Source organism: Zosterops lateralis (genome assembly GCF_965231275.1).
Source record: "Zosterops lateralis genome assembly, chromosome: 13".
NCBI classification, from domain to species: domain Eukaryota; kingdom Metazoa; phylum Chordata; class Aves; order Passeriformes; family Zosteropidae; genus Zosterops; species Zosterops lateralis.
The window spans coordinates 13,777,716-13,798,623 of NC_139773.1; the positions used below are offsets into that span (position 1 = coordinate 13,777,716).

Below are 20,908 nucleotides of genomic sequence, written 5' to 3' on the forward strand. Positions count from 1 at the left end.
TTGTCTAGAGGGAACTTATGTGTGGAAGTCCTCAAGGATCTTTTCAGACTGATCTTATTTCAGCTTTTCATTAATGACCTTGGCACAAAAAGTCAGAGTATACTAACAAAATCTGCTGACCGTGTGAAGTCAGGAACTGCTGCCAATAGCAGGGAGTTCAGAATATCTTTCAGGAGTAACAAGATGTTCTTGAGTTCTGAAGGAATAGAAATGTGATGAAATGTAATAGTCAAAGTGCAAGGTTAAGCATTTAGGGTTTAATAAGGATTACTGTTATGAGCAGGGGCTCATAATTTGGAAATGAGTAGAAGGACAACCTGGATATATGAGCCCATTAAGGGATAAGGACAAGCATAACCAGCAGGGCGACATGGAAAGGACAGATCAGGTCTCAGAAAACCACTGCCAGTGGAGAAGGGAGCATGGATGTTCTCAGAGAAGACTTCACCTGAACAGCTGTGTGCAGAACTCAGAAGGAACCACACAGAAACAGGCCAAGGAAATCATTATGGTAATGGAGACATAACTCATTAGGAGTCTTAAAGATCACAGTTTAGTCTTAACATAATGATAGCTAAGAGACAACTGGATTGTTCCCCTCAGACACACTGGGTGGCAGAGAAGTAAACACTGAGGAAGACAGAGAAATACTTAGGGTGAGGAAAAAATTTGGCACTAGGACAAATGGATATAAAATGGCCATGAATAAATTTAGCTGGAATTGAAAGGATGGGTTTTAAGCACTGGAAAATGAAGGCATGAAACATCCTCTTGGCAGCCATGGGACAAACAACCTAATGACTTTGAAAAGGCAGCCTGGAGTGCTTATAATGGGACTGCCAAGTCCAGTTGCCAATGAGGAAAAGGTCTGACAAAAGTGACCCAGGAATGACTGTACCCCTATAGCCTTACATTTTAAGCATAGATATAATGGGAATGAAATGAGAAACATGTATTCTAAGTGCAAAGTTAATCAGCCAGCCCAGAAAAGAGCAGCTGCATCAGCTTAAGATGGAAGTCCAAAGAGTCCAGTGTCCTGTGGCCAGCAGTGCCAAGGAAAGCATGCAAGGCCACAGCAGATACACAGTGCTGGGACTTGCAGAACAGATCCAAACTCCAGCAGCTCTCAGTCCAGAGATCCCAGAGATCCCATAAACTAGTAAAGGTGCCTTTGGGAGGACTTTCAGCTTTTAGCTGATTTTGCTTCCATATGTTTGCCTGAGAACTTTTGAACTTGTGTAAAATCTTAGCATTCATAATTATCCTGGAAAAGGACTTCACACCTACATTGTGTAGGGAGTCAACTACCTGCATTTGTTTTAAGTTTGGACTTTCAATCAGCATTGTAATTTGCACATTAAGTCAGGTGTTAGCCACCCCCAGAATATTACCTATCTTTGATGCTGAACAAAATCAAACACACAAAACACCCGATGGGAAACAATAAATCAGAGAAGTGGAATAGAAGCAGAATAGGTTTTCACTGAAAGCAGCAGCAAGACCATTGAAACATCAGTACAGCAAGCCAGGAAAATCATGTTTGTGATAATACCAGCACCTCTCAGCACCATATGGCAAACCAACAGCATCTTTGCTGGCATCAGGAGATATAATGAAATGAGTCAGCCTGGGACAGGCAGTCAGAGAGAGGAGTTCATAAATTGTGCACAGGAGCAAGGACAGGGCTGGAGGAAGATGAGGAGGAAAAGTTTAAGAGCACAAGAAAGATGACTTGATGAGCCATATGCCAGACCAGAGAATTTGATAGTGTGCCCAGAGCAAATCTCTGCATTTTTCTCAAGAAGGAATGGAGATGGAGAGGAGATGATGGGGAATGGGGAGGGGGGCAGATTAAATCATTAAAAAAACTTGCCAAATCTGTCCAGATGCCATCCTCTGATTTTCTGTTTTCTGTGGTAATACATTAACAAAATCTTAGCTGTTTTGTCAAGTCCAGTGTATCCCAAAGGAGACTCATTTATATATTAACAAAAAAAAAAGATGCATAGGTAAAGTTGCACTATCTTATAAAGCATAATAATAAATGTTGCTCCATAATCAGAAAACATTAAAAACTCCCTGTAGTAGCAGTCGAGACAGCCACTCTGAAGAATGGAAAACTTTGAAGTGTTTCCAAGTCAGCAGCTTGGATATCTGGGCAAGAGTACAACTAGCAGACAGATAGACAAATGCAACTTCCAGATCCTGGGCTTAGGAACCAGGAGCAACAACAAATTAAAACTCCATGTCCCAAGCCAAAGCACAATTGGATTAGCCAGTAAAACCAGGCTGTTAAAGAGCCTGGACAAAGGAGCCCTGTGCCTAGGTCACCCCTTCAGAGCTGAGCTGCCAGGATATTTTTTGCTGGAAATCACTGCAGGCAGAGGAGCCTGAAAACCAAGATCTCTTTCATTTTCTTCTGCACTCCAATCTCAGCTCACAGCACAAGGCACTATATGATGGACAATCCTGTGCCTGTTTCTGTCTCTTGAAGAAAACAGAAGGACTCCTGAAAATACAAACCCCACTCCAGAAGAACTACAGAGTTGACTGCATGGAAGGATTTTAAGGCTGACAGAACATATTGATGGTGCACAACTACTCAGGATTAGCCTGGAGCTATGGCCAGGGAACAGCAGAAAATCCAAAGACTGAACAAAGAAATGAACCAAAAGCGCCCTGCAGATCAGCTCCCAAGTAACTTAACCATCCTTCCTCCTGTGAAATTGTGCCTTCTACACACTAAAACACAGAACACCTTCTTCAAATTATTGACTGAAAACTTATAACTTGGTACTTTATTAGAAACCTCTTCAACCTGATGCTTAATCCCTTACAGCAATCACACCTGGATGATAAAGACATAAAGCAATAGTTTTACAGAAATTTAAGAAAAGGTTCTGCCCTAGCAGAACTCATGTTTGCTCAACTCATCCTGCCCTTCACCCTGCCATTTCTCATATACTCACTTGTTGCTGTCATGTTTCTTTATACCACAAGCAGTATGGGGAAGGGACCCTGCAGGATGTATTTGTACAGCACCTGGCACAATGGATCCCTGACTCAGAGCTCAAAACCCCTAAGCTTCCACAGCCCCTCTTCTCCAGGCAGAATTAAATGTCCTCAAGTGTAGACATAACCTAGCTGCATTTTGCCTCAAACCCCTGGGATTTGTACTTACCTACTGGAATTTATACAGTCACAGAAAAACTCTAAAGATGATTTCTATTTGACAACTAAGAGACATTCAGAAACAACTCTTAGGCACCACAGCAATAGGTGCTTTATAAATCCTACCAGAAGGTAGATCTCATCTGAGGCAGATGCCTTGAAAGTCATTTCCCTCATGGCCCAGAAATACAGATCTGAAATATGCAGGCACTTTGTGCAGTGATTTGTTTTAAAGACTTAAAACCAGCAGCTTCACAAGTCTTGGAAATATGGGTGGGGAAAAGCTGCTTATGCTGCTGGCATTTTCATAGCAGTGCTTAGTCTAGGACTTATGCAAAAACACCCATCATCTTGTCCTCTTTAATTCCACCTTGTTAGCAAGGCATTAAAACTTATTCTGAAGGGAAAGTTTGCTTACAGTCTGACACGTCCCACACACTGCCAACAGGTGGAGTTTGGAGATCCAGCTGTTGGGTACAGATGTGCTTTCAGTATAATTCTGAAAGATGAGGGGAACAAAACCCCACACACTCCTTTTCTAATAGATACATCCATTCCAGTGACCAGCGTGTCTCAGTTCCCAGATTCAGCTCAAAGCCTTCACTGCAGCATCTTCCAAACATCTCTGCCAGCTTTGGAGCCTGTCAGGTTAAAATCAGTGAACAGGTACAGCCTTCCAGCCTCTTTCATCTCTGCCTCCCAGAAAGAAGAGTGACTCCAGGCTTATCCTCCAGGCATCCTTGTAAGTATCCTACTTTTTCTTGTGTACAAATACAGAAGTGGAGACAGCTGTATCCTAAAAAGTCAAGCTATTCTTTACAGCTCTAAATTAAATTACCTTCAAAGTAGTAACAAAGACCAAGGTACATGAAATACACTTAAAACCTTGCCAAAAGGATGCCCAGGCATTTCTGACAGTGCAGTGCAGAGCTGGCACTGCCTCCCCAGGCAGAAGTCATACCTCAGAAGATTATGTCAGCTCCCTCTCCAGGGTCAGATGTCATCAACATGGCTGGGGCAGGCTGTGACAGCTTGTCATTCACATCAAGATAAAGGGGCTGGAAGGTTCACAATCAGACAGAATTCTTAACAAATACATCACCCAGGCAGTTCCAGGCTGACAGTGTGAGAACCCAGCTCCCCCACCCCAGGGACACATGTGAGGGGACTGGGAGAGGGGGTCAATACTATCCTTGATTGATTGATTAAGAGGAGTGGTGAGGACACTCATCAAAGCCACATCTGCTAACAAGCACCAGCAGAGCCCTACAGAACATCTCATACACAGTTAAAGTGTGTCAGGGAATGTGGTTAAATCCCCCTCCTTCCCCCAGGCAGCTGTCTTCCACTCCCAATCCAGTTACTACTCAGTTCAAAAGAGCCTGGTGTTCTCTTGGCTCACTCTTTAGCTGTCATTTTATTTGTAGCTCATCCATTCCCAGCAGCTTTTGCTCTGGAAACTACAGGGATTGACACGAAGACTCTGCTGACAGGAGAGTGTGTGCTCCACACATGGGGGAAGACACCCAGCCCCATTTTTCTCACTTCTGGATCATTCAGCCCTAAACTTTTCTGAGTGCTGTGTACATCCAGAGTAAGGGCAGGGAGAGGGACACGATTTGTGCACCCTGCTTAGGGCATGATGAAGTCAAATGACACTTCTTGGTGACATACCCAGAAACCCTGGGCTGAAATCTCAGCAGGACAACTGGGACCTCTTCCACTAAGAGAAATTGAATTGCAGGTGCTTTGCCACCAGGGAGTGTGTGATGGTGAATGATTCAGGGAGAGTTTGGGGGTACCCAGGGGTTTATGATGCCAGAAAATAAGGCTGCACGCACACCATATTGCTGGCAAACCACTGCAAGATTTTCATTTTATGAATGCTCTCAATTACTGGCAGTGAAATATCCAAGGGCAGCTCGTGTTGCTGACAATCCAGGTAGGAGAAGTATCTCTCACATGTCACTGCTTGTGCCCAGAGCTATTTGAGAGCATAAAAGGGAGGCTGGTTTCAATGCAATCAAGGCTAAGAGCCGTAGCTCTTCCTGACTGCTGGTTAGTACAAACCATCTCTAAGGCAGCAGTAATCTCAGGGTACAACATCTTTAAAAAGCACTTTGTAGTGAAAGGTTCCCTCAAGCTGTGTTTTAAAAAGTCACCTTTACTGCATGGATCTGGGCTGCTGTGATGGGTGGAAAACCTGAGTTCTCATTTCAGCTCTTCCTGTGGTTTTCAGAATTTTGAGGTCTGTTCTGTTTGAGGATTTTGGTTGGCTGGTCTTTTTAACCAAAGAAGTAAACATCTTTCAGAGAAGCTAATTTAAAAAATGTGTACAACATAAGAGACTTGAAAAGGACATGAATTATGAAGCTGAAGGACTGAGAAAGCATCATCTTCCTTGATCTCTTCCTAGAAAGAAGGCTGACTTGTACAAAAGCCTTTTCTTTAAGCAAAAGTCAGATGTTTCAGAATAAAAGGAATGACTTATATTGAACACAAGATAAAAAACTCTGTTCTTTTAATCTAATGGTATTGTTTCCATATCGCAAGGCCCTAGAAATAGATCCATCAGTTTGAGTTTTTATTGCACTTCACTTCCCCTCTGGTCCCATCCAGATGAAGCCCATCCATAAAGTTCAGCCAAAAGAAACTCAAAGTTTGAAATCTCTAGGGAAGAGGGCTGGATTGCAGAGGATTTTCTGAATATACCAGAGCAAGAAGCTGTTTCAGGCAGAAGGTGCAAGTGCAAAAAGATATCTATGAAATTAATCTGCTTGCATGCAATACATTTACCAATCCCCAAGTGCTTCCCAAGGACGTGTCACTTCCCCTGTTTTGCACACAGGTCAGCCTGTTCCTATCCTTTACTCCTACCAAATACCAAGGGATGGTGGACAGAGTTAGACCTGCCTGAAAAGCTCATATGCAAGTGGAGTTTCAACAAAATATGCAGAAGAAAATGTGCAGAACAGGTCACCAAATATTTCCTGGTTTTCAACTATTCCCACTGTTCAACCTTTCTAGTGGTCCCTAAGTACATCCACACACAGGCCTCCAGCACTAAATTTAGTGTCAATTGGGCACTTTACAGTTTGTTGGTCCTAACTCATGCTGCCAAACAGGAACACTCTTGGAAATACTGGGGTGTTCATTTGTATGCCACACGTGCACACAATACTGAGCTTAATTGGCACTATTAAATCAGCCTCAAATTGAGAACAATGCATAAACATGCTCGAGAATCACAAAGTAACATTCTCTTACAGATTCACAAAAGGCATCTTGACCTGAATTTAAAAGGCATTTTTATGTCTAAACATGCAGGTAGCACTCAGCAGGATTTTTCAAAGCTTCTTTGTATACTAAGGTCAGAACTACCTTTTAACTGTACAGGTTAATCCATTAACCTGCTAAGAGGCTTTCTTTTATGGTTATACATTATCCTTTCATCGTCATACATTTAAATATCTCTGAAAATCTGGACATTCGTTCAAAATTCAGGCTTCACGTAAATACCTTCAGTCAGTTCAACAGCCATTTTTAAGAAATTTTTGAGAATTTTTTTAAATGTGTTTTTTGTGCTGGAAAAATATTCCCATTTTACCCACCACATGTGCCAAAACAGAGGGATGCAAAACACAACGCAGAATGCTGCTAGAAATGTATAATACTGACTGGCTTTGCCACAGGTAAGCATGAAGTTTTAGGGGGGGAAAAATGTTGCAAATGCAGAGCCGGGAGAAAAGCTTATTAATTTGCCTGGCATTTTCAATAAGGATTTAGCAGATAAAGCCATCCTGCTCTTCACCTCTCTCTGCCATTCTGGGGTTTGTCTTGCTGGATAGGGAGGGCAGGGGGTGGGGATACTGCTGTATTGTGCAGAATATCCAGAGCTGCAGGAGAAGGAGCCAAGGTGTGAAAGCAGCTGGCTTTCCCACTGCCCTGCAGCAGCTTTTTGGACATAAAACCACCTGGCTGCCATAGGGGAGGCAGCAGATTCACCTGAGGAGTGACCAGGCTCACACAAAACAGGACAGAGGCTGCAAATGAGGATGTACCTTGTGCAGAAGCTGTCCCTGCAAGCAGGCTGAGCCACCACCCCCAACAGCAGCACCCCAACGCCTGCTGTGACCCTGTCCTTGTCCTGTCCTCTTCTCCACAGCTCTGCAGGACAGAAATAGGACATCTGACTGCAGGGAAGGCAACCTGCAGGCTGCAGGTCAGAGAGGAGGCTCTCTGTAATCACAGTACCTCGAGATTTGCAGCATTTCAAAGAGCAGCCCCTGTATAAGACAGCAGAGGGAATGGCATAGGCAGGGTCCTGAGAAAGAATGAGATGTTTATTCTTTTCCCTGGAATACACAAAAGTCAGAGAAATAGGTTTAACTGCTGGATCACCCATGTTGCCTTCCACACAGCACTTTGCCCAGCTGGTGCCTGAGGTTCAACATGCAGGAAAAGATTCTGACTCAGAGCCTGAGAGGATGGGCAGGAAGACTGCCAGGGGCAGCCAGAGAAGCCTCAGCTTCCCCCCACCCAGATCTGCAAGGGGATTTGAGAGCAGGCAGTTCACACCAGCCTCAATTGCAGCACAGGTCTCTACAGCACATGAGGCTTGTGGTGAGGCAGCATCTGGCTGCTGTGGCTGATCCAGCCTAACCCTAACCCTGATCTGGCCACCCACAGACTAATGAATTTGTTCGGTTGCACATGTCTAACTCCTTACTAAGCAATAATCTGGTCACATCTTAATGCTGGTGCCTGTTCTTCACAACATTTAGTTAGAACGTTTAAAAGGAAGATAAAGTCAGTAAATGTCAAAAATGAAGCACAAGCTGGGTCAAATTCTCTTGATATTTGCTGTTTGAAAGCTTCAATGTCACAATGACCTAACTGCAGGGGCTTTTTGAAGCAGTAATTTGTAGAAGCCTAAGTAATGAAAGTTAGGTGTTGGGTTTGTTTTTTTTTTTCTCTCTTCTTTTCCATTGGAAATGTTCCATTTCATATAATCCACACAAACTCTAGATTCTGAAAACAGACCATATCAAAGCCAAGGCTGCTAGAACTCAAGGTGTAAATCTAATACAGAAACAACAGGGATGAAGAATTAAAATTCATAGGAAAAAATTCTAAGCATTATTGGGGTGGTTCTTCCACATGCCTTTTTTTCTACATAGTAAAATCTGGAAGGTGGTTAAAATTGGAATGACCACAAAATTTTAAGTACAATTTTGAATAATGAAAAGCAAGCAGGAAATTAAGCTTTTGACTAGACAGTGACAGCTGTTGTGCCATTGCAGCATTTGCCCTATGGTCCACACAGAGCCTGAGCTGGATCCCTTTAACACAGGAAAGAAACACAAAAATTTGGTATACTGAAATTATAGGATTTTTTTTTTTTATTCTGCAATAATCTGGCTTTTTCTGTCTCAGAGCCATGATTTCTCCAAGGTTTGCACTTTGGGGGGAGTTTCCATTCCCATCCCCAGAGCTGTAGTTATCCATGCTTAGGAATCAGCTGCCCTGTTCTTCCTCACCAGCCACTTCCTCATGTCTTCAGGTTCTCTCCTCCACATTCCAAGCCCTGCCTCCAAACACCTCCCACAACAACTCAGCTCTGGGTTTATTTACAGGTTTTACTGGCATTGCTGCAATTCCAAGTGTTGCCCTGCAGATAGAGAGATCGAGGAGAGCTGTGCCAGCATCAGTGAGCCAGAGCCCTGTGCTGAATCTGTGCCACTGCTGTTACAAAACCTTCTCTCCCTAAAAAATTCATTTCACCTTCATTGGCAAACACTCTATTATTTACTTTATCTCTTTCATTCTCTGTAATAATTGTCTGATAACCATTCAAAAGAGCCTGAAAGACTGAAGACTTTGGAGGTCTCTTTCACTCACTGGAAATCAGTCTCTTGTGTTGCCTCTGTATCTCTAAATCCAGTTACCCTGCTGCTGCTGCTACAGCTGGTGAGGCTCCAACAGTGCTATCAGGACAGAGAACCCTGCAGCAGAAAGGCTGTTGCTAAGGCTTTGACACTGTGTCATATAACTCTGCTCAGGGCAGGTCTAATCACTGCTGTGCTTTAAAATCACTGATAGTTGTAGAGACTGGCTCACACTCTACCTGCCAGCATTGCCAGCACTGATTGAGCTGGGAAAAAGTCTCAGGAACCACAGGAAATTCTTGGGGCTGATTTCCTTGTAGGGACGGCATTGTGCAAATTGTTTCTGCAGAAGTTCTTCATTGACATTTATTTTCATCGGTTTTTTTTTTTCTATATTTCCCTTGTCTATCTTTGGACTGAAAGCTCTTGTGGGGAGGATTTCACAGCTGCTTTCTACCCTCTTCATAAGGGAAAGAGGCTTCTGGATGGGAGGAGAAATGGCAATAAATCAAGTGAAAAGCAAAGAAGAGGAGATTCCTGGGCTCTCACATGTGCTGACACACAAGTGAGTGTCCTCAGCTTTATCTGCTCACTCTCTGGCCTCTATCAGAGATCCACGTCATTGCTCAACTCCGTGATTTCCAAGGGGGAATTCTTTCTTTGTCTCCTTGACACAGGAAAACCAATGTAGGCAAACAGACAGGGTGGGCACCCCTTCATCATCTGTACATGCACATTCAGATAGGCTTTGTTTGGAAATCCCTTTCCTCCAGCCTCCATTCCCCAGGACTGCCTGGCTGAGGTTTTCTGAAGGCTTTGGCACTTCACAGTCACCTCAAATATGATTACAAGGTCACATAACCATATTGCTCAACCCTCTCCTCACTGCACCAGCTCCACTTTCACTCCACATTAGACTTTTTGCCTTTTTTACTCTTATGGTCCCACCACCACTGTGAAAGATCTCCCTGCACCTCCAGATCAGGAACCTGCACACTCCACACCTCACAGATAACCCACCAATTGCCAGAAGTCATCCCAACCCTTCATGTCTTCCTAAATCATGAAATATTTTATAATCCTTCCAGCAGTATTCTGATTTTTTTTAAAAAAATAATAATTCCACTCTGGTTTTGACAATGCTACTTATAAAATGCTTGGCATAACCAGTTCACACTAGTCTTGACTTATGGGGGACTATCATATTCAGCTGCAAGACAGCATTATCAACATTAACAATTCATCTAACTCCGGGAAACACTCTGAGATGCAGCTGGTGTATGAAATCAAGTCACATCTCCCATTTGGATGGGAGTGACAGTAGTTTCTATGGTGACATGGGATATACACCTCAGAGAGGTACTAGGAGGCAGTGGGATTGCAGTGAGGCACCCAGGTGTTAGTTTTAATCCAGTTAGAACAAAGACCAACAGATATAGCAACATGAATAATACCCCCAGACTGGATAACATGTCCTAAGAAGCTTGGATAGCTCACCCTGCTGCAAGCCTGAGCATTTGTTAGGAGAAGGAGGAAGATTAAAGCTCAGGCAGAGGGAATCTCCTGCCCAACAAACCCAGAGCTGCCTGCAGTGTGGACATTCCCAAAGCCATCACATGAGGCCAGCCATGAACTGCATCTGCCATAGCCACTGGCTGTGAAAAGCCAAGAACTTGAGAACAGCAGGGACTTGCCCTCACAGCATCTTTCCAAATATAGCACTGTAGCTCACCAAAGGGGAGAAATAATGGGCAGGCAAAGAAAGGCCTTCAGCTGAAAGCATTGTTTCTCTTTCAAACTCTGACCTGAAATAAAAACATAAGCTGAACCTAAAAGCAAAAGGCAAACTTCTCTTTCAAAATAATAGTCTCGCTAAGATGCTCCATTTATAATTCAGTTCCTCCCTTCCCATGACATATAAACTTAAGCTCAGAAGTGAATTTCTCTCCATATAATGCTCATTCACCAATTTTTAATGCCTCAGAGCTGGGTCCATCTGTGGTGAAATGTGCCATTCCAAAGGCTACCAAGAGATGGCACCAGGATTTCTGTGTGCCACGTGTTCTTCCAGACCTCTGGAACAACCTTGGGAGATGCTGTTCCTCTCCGCCTCATCAACTCCTCATCTATTTTCAAATCTCGCCTGAAAACATCTCTTTTTCCCTTGTCTCTACCTCTTAATTTTTCAATTTCTCTCATCTATTGCTATTAACAGTACAATACCAGTAAAGTGTAACTCTGAAATGCAACTCCATTTGATCTGCAAAGCAGCATTGACATACCACCAGTCTGAAATGAGATTTTGTAACTGATTATTGATATTAGAACAGGTAATTCTTTGAGAGAAACCACACAGACCGTAAAAATAATGAAAGGGAAAGAACTGCATGAAACTGGGACACCTCTGGCTCCAAGATCATTTCTTCTATTACAATGGCTCATTGCAATAAATTTGCACAGTAGGGTTTATTTACTTATCTTAGTGATGCAATCATCCCTGCTTCATGTTATCTGAGATTTTAGTCAAGTTGAAGAGACACTTTATAGAAAGAAAAAATTTTCAAGACAACACTCTTCCCTTTGTTGTTGGCATCGTCTCATTCAGAGTGGTATTTTCTAGTTTTATTTAACAGGACTTTAAGGATAAATCTCATGTAGATCAAGGCCAGATGGGAAGCAAGTCATTTAGCTGTGATATAGCTCAACAGAAATGTTTTTTTCCCTTCCCATGAATTTTCTACACGAATCAAGTGAACCAAATAGTGTCTGTTTATTCTCAAAATGCTAAGCATTGATTAATTCTGACCACATTCCAATAGAATCATGTGTTACTTTCCAATTAAATATCCAGACTGCTCAACATGATTAATGACAAAACACAGACTAACAAGAGGAATTAAGAATGATTTGCTTTTGATCTTCTATCAGAAACCATTGCCAAATAAACAAAGGCATAAAGCTGAACCCACCACAACAGCTTCCCTATCAGGTTGAAGAAAAACTAATCACCATGTCAGTGCCTTGAGTTTCTGCTCTTTCTCAAAATACAGTCTGACAGTGGCCAGATTTGTCACATATTCTTCTGCTCAAGAAGAGAACAGCTGGAAGTTTAGACCAACCCAGGACATGGAACTGCAGTGAATGTTTATGGTGGTCTACCAGCAGGACATTATCCAGGATTGAGGGTAGGGGAAAATCTAACTGCCTGCACTGGGGTCTAGGGCACATTTGCAGTTGGATCTCTTCCATAAGCCTCTCCATCACTCTCAGCAGAAGAGATAAGTCCAGTATTCAGGTCATGCCCAGTACACATCTCCTCTCTCTTTGTCTAAACCAGACAGAGCCCACTGCTGTTCTGGTTCCTTCTGTCAGCGTTAAGGTCAGGAGAGCACTTGGACAAGCGTATCCTGATGTGGCACCTTGGTCACTTTTCAACACTCTGGGCTCAACACTTTAATCTTGCAGTGAAAGCACCAGTTTCAAGGTGAGAAAACAGAATCTCAGTTGTATGCAAACAAAACAGGCTTTATTAAAAAACGGTTATATATATCCCTATATTCAAAGCTATGTACAGCCTCTTAATTTATATCTTTAGCATTTCCAGGGTCTTCATACTCTCCTTAGTCAATCTGACACAATATCTGATTAAATATGGCTTTTAGCTTTAGATGTGCTCTCTTGCTCACCTTGGCATTTCTCTTTCCACTTGCATGAGCTCTGCTTTCTGTAGTCAGTAAAAATCTCCTCAGCTCCCACTCTGATAGAAGTATGTGATACAGGAATCACTTCATGGCCATGGCAACAGTGCCATCAATATTCCTGCATGTTTCAAGCTCATGAATCCCTCCCCATCTCAAATCACCCCTGATCACTCATCAGCAAAGAAAAGACACCTTTGGTATTCTCACTCCTCATGGGTTTTGAGCCCTGGCACCAGATGGATCTGACTCCACTTTACAAATCTCCTTCAGCAACCTTCTGCCTGACCCAGCTTTAAATGCCCATTATGCCAATTCCAGGTTGCCCACTGCAGACTCATCCTCCACTGCACAGAGAGAAATAAACATTTTCAAGACCCCAAGTTTCTAGAGACAAACATTTACCAAAGGTGAAGAGAACTTGCTTCTTTTTCCCTTCAGTATATGAGGAATCCAGATATCCACCTCAGGTGAAATAGAGTTACATGGGAGGATTTCCTCCCTTTAATGAAAAGGGAGATTATCAGCAAGCATTTGAGGCTCTGGGACTATCCAATAAGCACCAAACGTAGGAAGAATTGTGATCAAATGTCAGAAGTGGGTAATGCTGGACATGAGCAAAGGCAGATAATTTCTGCATATCACATTTTCTAGTGAATTAATTTGGCGCCATTCCCAGACCTTTTTTATTCACTTTCCACTTTTAATTAAGTAGTCAAACTTTACTGGAATAGCCCCGTGTAGAAAGCCAAGTATTCTGAATACCCACAGAAAGAGTTTTTATTTCTGATGAATACTCACTCTTGTTGTAATCTTTCATACAAGGTTTATGCGAACATTTAATATGAGCCAGCTCTGCTCAGTATAATAAATAGATGTACTCATAGAGGTTTGAAAAACAAAGACATTTTAAAAGACTCTCCAAATTGCTTTAATAAAACTGTGCACTAACCTTTTAACAGCAGAAAAGGAAAACATAATGGAGGGAACCACCAATGCACCATTTGCCATTTTCTAAAGCACAGAAACTCTTCCTCTTATGAAGGAAGAATAAACTCTGAGGGTTTTGTTTTCAGCTTCTTTGGTACTCTGTCTTCAACATGAGGAGTTCTAGAAGAGCCTGCACAACAAATAGCCACAGACAACTCAGCCTTCAAAGCCACTGGTGAGGATACCTGGTGCCTGACAGCCTGGACAGAATCATGCAGAGGAGACCAGCTCCTGGCTGACTAGAGAGCAAACATCCTCCACTGTCACATTCCACAACCCACAACACATCCAAACACCTCTCAGAACAAGTTAGTTGGGAAAACAAGCAACAGTGTTGAAAGGGACACTGGAAAGCAGGAGAAGGGAAGAAGCTGTGGAACATACATAGCTTCCCTTATTCATAGGGAATAATAAGGCTGAAGGGTGAAAAGAGCAGAGATCATTGCACTGTGTGAGGCATCAGAGATGCTGCATTAGAGAAGGTGTTGATGGAGTGAAGATTTGAGCATCCCACACACACTCCTATCAGATATCCCAGCTACTGACATAAACAGATCTGAGAAAAGCAGAACATCGTCTGGCTTTATTTTAAACTGTCCCTGTAAAAGGTATCAGCAAACCTTCTCTGCAGCACAGCATCACGAGAGATGGGCAAGACAGCCTTAAGTCTGTGACTCCCTTGGATTTCACAGTGGTTAACTCGAGAGTCCTCTACACTTCATGGAGTTCCATGTTTCTTCCATGCAGCTTTTACCTCAGATATGGATAGTTCTGGAGACATCCACAGCGATGGCACCAGCAAGCTGAAGACCTCAAATGCCTAACTAAAGCCAGTAAAGCCCATGAGTCACAGTCTCAGGGGAATCAGAGCTACTTGGCACATACCCAGAGAAGGTCAATTGGAGCATGGGGAGACTATTTCTAAATACCCCAGGGCTTTGCCACTGGGAAAAATAAATAGAACTATGTATCTTGTTTCCACATCTTAGCGGGCTAAATAAATAGCTCTCATAGGGCACTCTACAGAGCAGATTCTTAAAGTGACCTTGGCCCTACTGCTGCCCAGGACAGGGGAAGGCGGGTGTGCCCACCAGAGAAGTGGTGCATTTTCAATGCTGCATTCCTGGCAGCTGATCAGAGAGCCAGGGTAATATCAGCTCCCACAGTTGCCGGCTGTTCCTTCCCAGCAAAAAAGGCAAACCATGGTGGCACATAGTTATGAGGTGGAGAGAAGGTATCAAGAGCAAATGCAAAGTGAGGGTCAAAGGATTTCTGAGAGAACATTGGAGTTTTCCTCTGTAGGCAGGGTAGAGGCTGGTGCTCTCTACAACTTCCTTGATGACAACCAAAAAGAAGCAGATGTTTTTGTGACTGAGAACCACACCAAAATACCACTCTCCCAACTTCAGCATAGCCACATCCACTTTGGGAAGAGCTGCACCAGTGTCAGATAGCTGGGAGCACATGCTGAGCTAGACAAAGAACTTTTATGCTTTTTATGCTTTCTCCCCAGCCCAGAAAACTCATCCATAAGGTCCCTGTCCCAGTCACCTCACAAAGTTTTAGGACATTTTCCCCACATGTACCCACCTCCATTTTCTGATGGATTGCAAAGATGCTTATGGCTTTCAGACTGCAGCTATTCCAGGCATTTGCTAATGCTGGGAGAGATTTGTAACCCAGTCTACAGTCTGTTCTTCTGGTCTCAAGACCTAAATTCTTGCCAACAATATCTCACAAAGCCACTTTCCACAATGAAAGCAGCACTTCCAAGTAAACTAAACAAACAGAAACTCCACTGACTAAACTAGTGCTTTTTAATGCAATTGTGTTTTAAAACAAAACAGGCTTGTGTGGCTCTTCTGATGTAAAACAGGCTGTCTCCACTGTGCCACTGAGATTCTCATCTGCCCTTAGTTATGAAACAAAAGTCACAGCTCTGAGCCCTGAGCAGGGCAGCATAGTGACCACCAGGCTTGAGTTGATTTATGGTTTTTGTTCATCAGAGCAAGAGTAGGTGGGAGCCAAATCACTTTTTCCTGTGAGCTGGGCTCCAGCAAAGATTCTATGTGCTGTTTGCACACTCATGAAAAATATGTTTTAAGAAAAGCACAAATATTTTAGGAAATAAAAAGAAAATTAGGAAACTGAACTAGCAGTGAGAAAGCTCAGGTAGACAAAAATTAATGCACAAGACACCTTTTTTCAAATGAAAAATGAATTCAAGCTTTTCAGTAATAAATAAAAAGGCTTATTAGCTACAAAATGGGATTTACTGAAGGCAATTTTGAGTTTTTCTGGTGTTTGTCTCTGTGTTCCAAATGGAAAAAAAATGTCCACAGAAGAATTCAAAACAATCCTTGTACAATAGATAAAAGGAAGTAAAAGCTAAACATTGCATATTGACAATGAGGAGTCATTGGACTCAAAAGCAGTGTGTTTCTCTGGTTGTTTCCCTTAGACATGAGTATTTTAGAGCAGTTTACAGACTACACTTACAGCAACACTCCCTGCATCTCCAAAGGTATCTCAGCAAGAAGCCAGGCTAGAAAGGTGTGAGAAATACCAAGGCTTCCACTTCCCCTATGGGAAATGGTCAATGGAAAATAAAGCACTTTTGCACAAAATTCATTTTAAAAGCCTTTAGGCAGCCAATCCCATTGCTTAACAGAAAACTGATTCAATCCCAAGTCCCATCACACACAGGTCTTGGCCAACCACAGAAGCAGAACTAACACTGGTCTAATCACAGCCAACACTTCCACAGGAAGGAAAACAGGGAATTTAGATGAATTTGCTTAGCTAAGCATGGGCTTGGATCCATCAATCACTTTTGGTTGCCTCAGAAGCCAAACCCAACTCTGGGTCTTACTCATTCTGGGCACCCCTATATAAAGCTGTTCTCCAGGCTGCCTAAATCTTAGTTATTAAATGAGGAGATTGCTCAGATATCCTAGGAACAATAACTTATTGGCAATATTCTTTGAGTTGGGTAATATCCAAATGTCTGTGTAAGAAACATCCTGGTATCCCCATGTAGAAGAACCTCGCGTACTTTGTCTAAGAAAGAACTGAAGCTGTGAAGCAGTTCCAGGTACTTGGCACTGTGCTAGAAAGCCAAAAGCACAGGCAAAAGTGAGTTGGCTCCCATCAACAAGGCAGCTGCAGGAAGTTGTGCATCTGCTGGGCCCCCTCAGCATCTTATTTAGAAAAGCAAACTGACAAAAAAATTGTGTATCTCCAGACACGTAGGAACAGAGGAACTGGGAGAAAGTTGCACTCAGCAAACAGCAGTTACCATGTGTTGATGTGCAGCTTCAGCACTGGTGGAAATTATTTAAAATTCCTTCTCAGTAATTGTGTAACTCATGCTATTAAGACAACTGCTCTCAGTCTTTGATGGTAACAGCAGGATGGACGTTATTTAATGAATCCAGGGTGACTGGTCCCCACTTCGAGCACAGCTAAGCAAACAGTGGCCAAACTGTTGAGCTGTGTCTGTCCATCCTTCTCATCTCGTGCTCTACCTGAAGCTGCTTCCTCAGTACTCACCAGCCATGGATTCACCCATGTCAGGAACATGCAGAAACCATGGCTGAATGCTGTCATGTCCTTACTGACACATGCCTGAGCAAGTAAGGACTGTGCCCCACAAGCCATTTCATGTCCCAGCAGAACTGGCAGGTTCTGTGTGGTTTAAGCAAAGGGGATTGTGTGGGCACAGGTCACAGCAGGAAATTCTTCCTCCTGCTTTTAAAGAGCAAGCCAGAGATACGTATTATGCTCTTACAAAGTTTGCCTTGAAAGGCATCTGAGGAAGTGGTCAGAACAGACAGCTTGGAGACTTACATTCAGCATTAAGATGAAGTTATAAAATGAATTGCTGTCTTCAGAAAAGAACTATTTGAAATATGTGGGATGGGCTTAAAAGCAGACGCAGATTAATACTAGTAAGAACCGTCACAGTTCAAAAATATCATGATGACCAGGTCATGACTCTGCAAAGGGAGGATGAGGCAGCACTGCCACGATTCCACTCTACCTACCCCCAGGCTGGTGGTGGCAGGAGGTTCTTGCTGAGTGGGAGGCAGGAGTGGCTTTTCTGCTGCCAGCACATGCTTCTCAAAACCCAGTTGTGGCTGGGAAACGAAGGAGGGTACCTTGCAATCAAACTGCCATCGCTGTCTAGGGCACACTACAAGTAAAGGGCCACCAGCATGAATCATATGATGAATCGCAGCATTAACGTGTCCTTCGGGGAACTATTTCTGCCTCTTAAAAACCCTGCAGATTTAAAGTGAGTGGAAATTGCATACATTTCTGATTTCTTTGCCTCTTCAAGTGGAACCAAAATTTTATTTCTTGCTGTCCTGGAAAGATGAGTTCCCTTGGGGCTACTGCCTACCTGACTGTCCTGACGTGCCTCTTGCTGTAGGGAGTGATGACTTTGAAAAGCAGCTCCATGGCTCCATTGATGCCAAGCATAGTTCCCGTGGTAACTATGGCAATAAAAGGAAAAAGCAGTCAGCTCTGAAGCAGGCAGCTGGCAAACATTGCTTAGAAGAGATGTGGGGGAGAGTAGCTGCCCCTGGGGCAATGAGCTCTCTGGGCTCCCATCTGGACTTCACAGGTCCCCTCACAAACATAGAAAGTGAAGCACAAAACTGTCTGTGGACACAACCTGAGGCGAAATCAGGTGCAAAACCAGTCCTGAAGCTCTTTCCCAATTTCCCCAAAGCCCCTCATCCTGTAGACATTGTACTCTCTAGGGAATAAATCGTAATTAAACAGGGTCTTCTCCCAGAAAAGAATTACAGAGCTCAAATTAGTGCCACATTTCCTACATTCAACTCAGTGAGGACAGTTCATTTCATAGGGGCTTAAAGGGCAGAGGCTTTTTTCTGTGCTATTATTTAGCAGAGTGGAAATGGATTTGGTGGGCTTCTGAATGCAGTTTAATTTTATCTAGGCAAATTTTCCCTTTCATCCTTCACTTTTTAACACACTAGTAACTTTTATAGATAGATTTTGCAATCGGTTTCAATATCCAATGCATAGGCTGGGTGTTCAGCCAGACCTCCCCACTATGAGACAGGATATCTCAGTGTAATGAAGGAACAAATACAGCCCTGAAATATTAAACGGAAGCGACCAAGGTGAAAGGATCAGTAATCAACAGCAGCCAGAAGGAGCCCTGGCTGCCTGCCCACTGCTGGGTTTTGGCTGTTTTGTAGATATCTCCCAGTGGCCATCAGAGAGCTGCCAGAGGGCCCATCATCTCCTGCTGTCCTACTGTGTCCCTGCCAAGCTGCCTGTGATGGAAAGCCTTGCAAGGCCTGCCAGCTACATTCACATTGGCTGGCAATTCATTAGAGACAGGGTGGTGGACAAGGCAGCTCAAACTCATCCTGCTCCTGAGCAGGATGTGAGCAGCCACAAACATCTGGTGGCAGTGGAAGGAGCAACCCAGAGTGGGGTATGAGGTGAGACAAGGACTCATCTTCACTGCTTTCATACCTAAGCACTCTAGGGAGTTTCGTATGGCTCTGGCTTCCCTTAAGTTCCACTCCATCCTTTTTAAGGCCGGGGACATGTAATCCCCTGGTTTGATATCACACCCACACAGATTTTCACCCAACCTCCCCTGCAGATTCCCAGCTGGGCCACAGAACTCACAAAGTCAAAGTTATTAATGGAGAGTGCTGGAGATACCTGGAGAGTAACAGAGATGCTCCAGCAAAGGAGCAGAGCTGGGGTTCTGGGGTCTGACATTAACAGAAAGGAGGTCAGGCTGCCATGTGCATCCCAAAACCTCTGCAGAAACAGCAGCTGAACTGAGTGCAGGTGCACTGAAGCAGGGAGCAGGGAAGTGGGCAGATCATCATTTTGGGTGAGAGGCAGCACTGGGTTACTGCACAGCTGTGAAACCCAAATAATGGCACATTTCATCTTCTGGCTTTGGCTGCATTTTCAGCCACACTCAGACTTTCAAATACTGCTTATCATGGGGAGAGGGGTTGAGTGTTGAGGTTTGGCTGCTTGCCTGAGGAAGCCCAAAGCATGAAGCCAGCTCCTGTCCAGGCAGAAGGGGCCTGCAGGGCTGGGGGCCAGGAGAGCTAAATCTCAGGATGCACACAGCAGGCTGCAGACAGCATGGCCATCAAGAGTTATCTGCTGGGTGAGGGATGTAGGGAAGGAGAGGAAAGGGTTAGAGTGAGCAAAGGGAAATTTGTGCTGACGAGCTCAGTGCTTTATAGCATGGAAAGCTTCTATGAATCTGTAATGATCCCAGAGAGAATACTGGAAATCCCATTGCTTGAATCATTTAACTTGAGGGCATTGCCAAGCAAGAAGAGCTGGGAGAGTGCACATCTGAGGGGATACTAGTCAGAAGACCAGGATCTAATATCTGCTTCCTGGGGGACCTTGAATAAGTAAGAGATTTCTCTCTCCCTCTGCTCCTCCACCCTCATGGAGCTGCTCTGAGGTTCAATACAATCAACAACAGTGAGACATTTGGCTGTTATGGTAATGGGAACTGTATAGAGACTTAAGGTACCCAAGTCTCAGAGCAAAAGAATTGACTGTCTATATTCCAGAATAGGAGATCTTTGCCATGAATATTTTTCACTACAGCACTTTTATTTCCATAGCTCGCAGATGAAATGCACTGTAAAGGCTGCATAGGTCCCTTGAGGAGCACCTTTTTCTAAGGTTGTTCTGGCTTTTGTACTTTTCTGTATATTAATGGTGCATGCAGGCACTAACCCTACCAGAAATTATGTTTCTTTGCATTGAAATGACTAAAAAGGTACCCTGGTGGTTGTCACATACAAGAAAAGAGGGAAATCCTGGCACTCACCATTAGAAGCACAAACACGCAGGACCCAGAGGCAGTGGGTGAGGTGCAGGGGGTGGCCCAGGTCCCTTCTTGTCAAGCTCAGTATTATATCAGTGGCTTCTGCCTTCTGCACTTTAAGCCCAAACTTCCTATCTGTGAAAAGCAAAGAAGAATTATCTTATTGCAAAGGCCAGGTCATTGCAGCTGTGCTGTTAAACATGTTTATTGAGCCTTGTAACTCAAAACCTTATAAGGAAGGCATTCAATTTTATCAATGAGTTAAATCAATATTAATCTCACTGAAAACAGAAAAGCATGGG

At 43.5% G+C, this 20,908-nt stretch overlaps 1 protein-coding gene across 1 annotated transcript in view; it reads right to left on the minus strand.

Annotated features, from left to right (window-relative positions):
• The window catches only part of AGBL1 (AGBL carboxypeptidase 1), a 265,892-nt gene that overhangs the window by 222,427 nt on the left and 22,557 nt on the right, over positions 1–20,908 (minus strand). The window contains exons 4-5 of the mRNA XM_083870758.1: positions 20,610–20,741; positions 18,153–18,246 (exon numbers count right to left, since the gene is read on the minus strand). Of these exons, the coding sequence (XP_083726884.1) occupies positions 18,153–18,246; positions 20,610–20,741 (226 nt within the window). The remainder of the gene's footprint in view (positions 1–18,152; positions 18,247–20,609; positions 20,742–20,908) is intronic.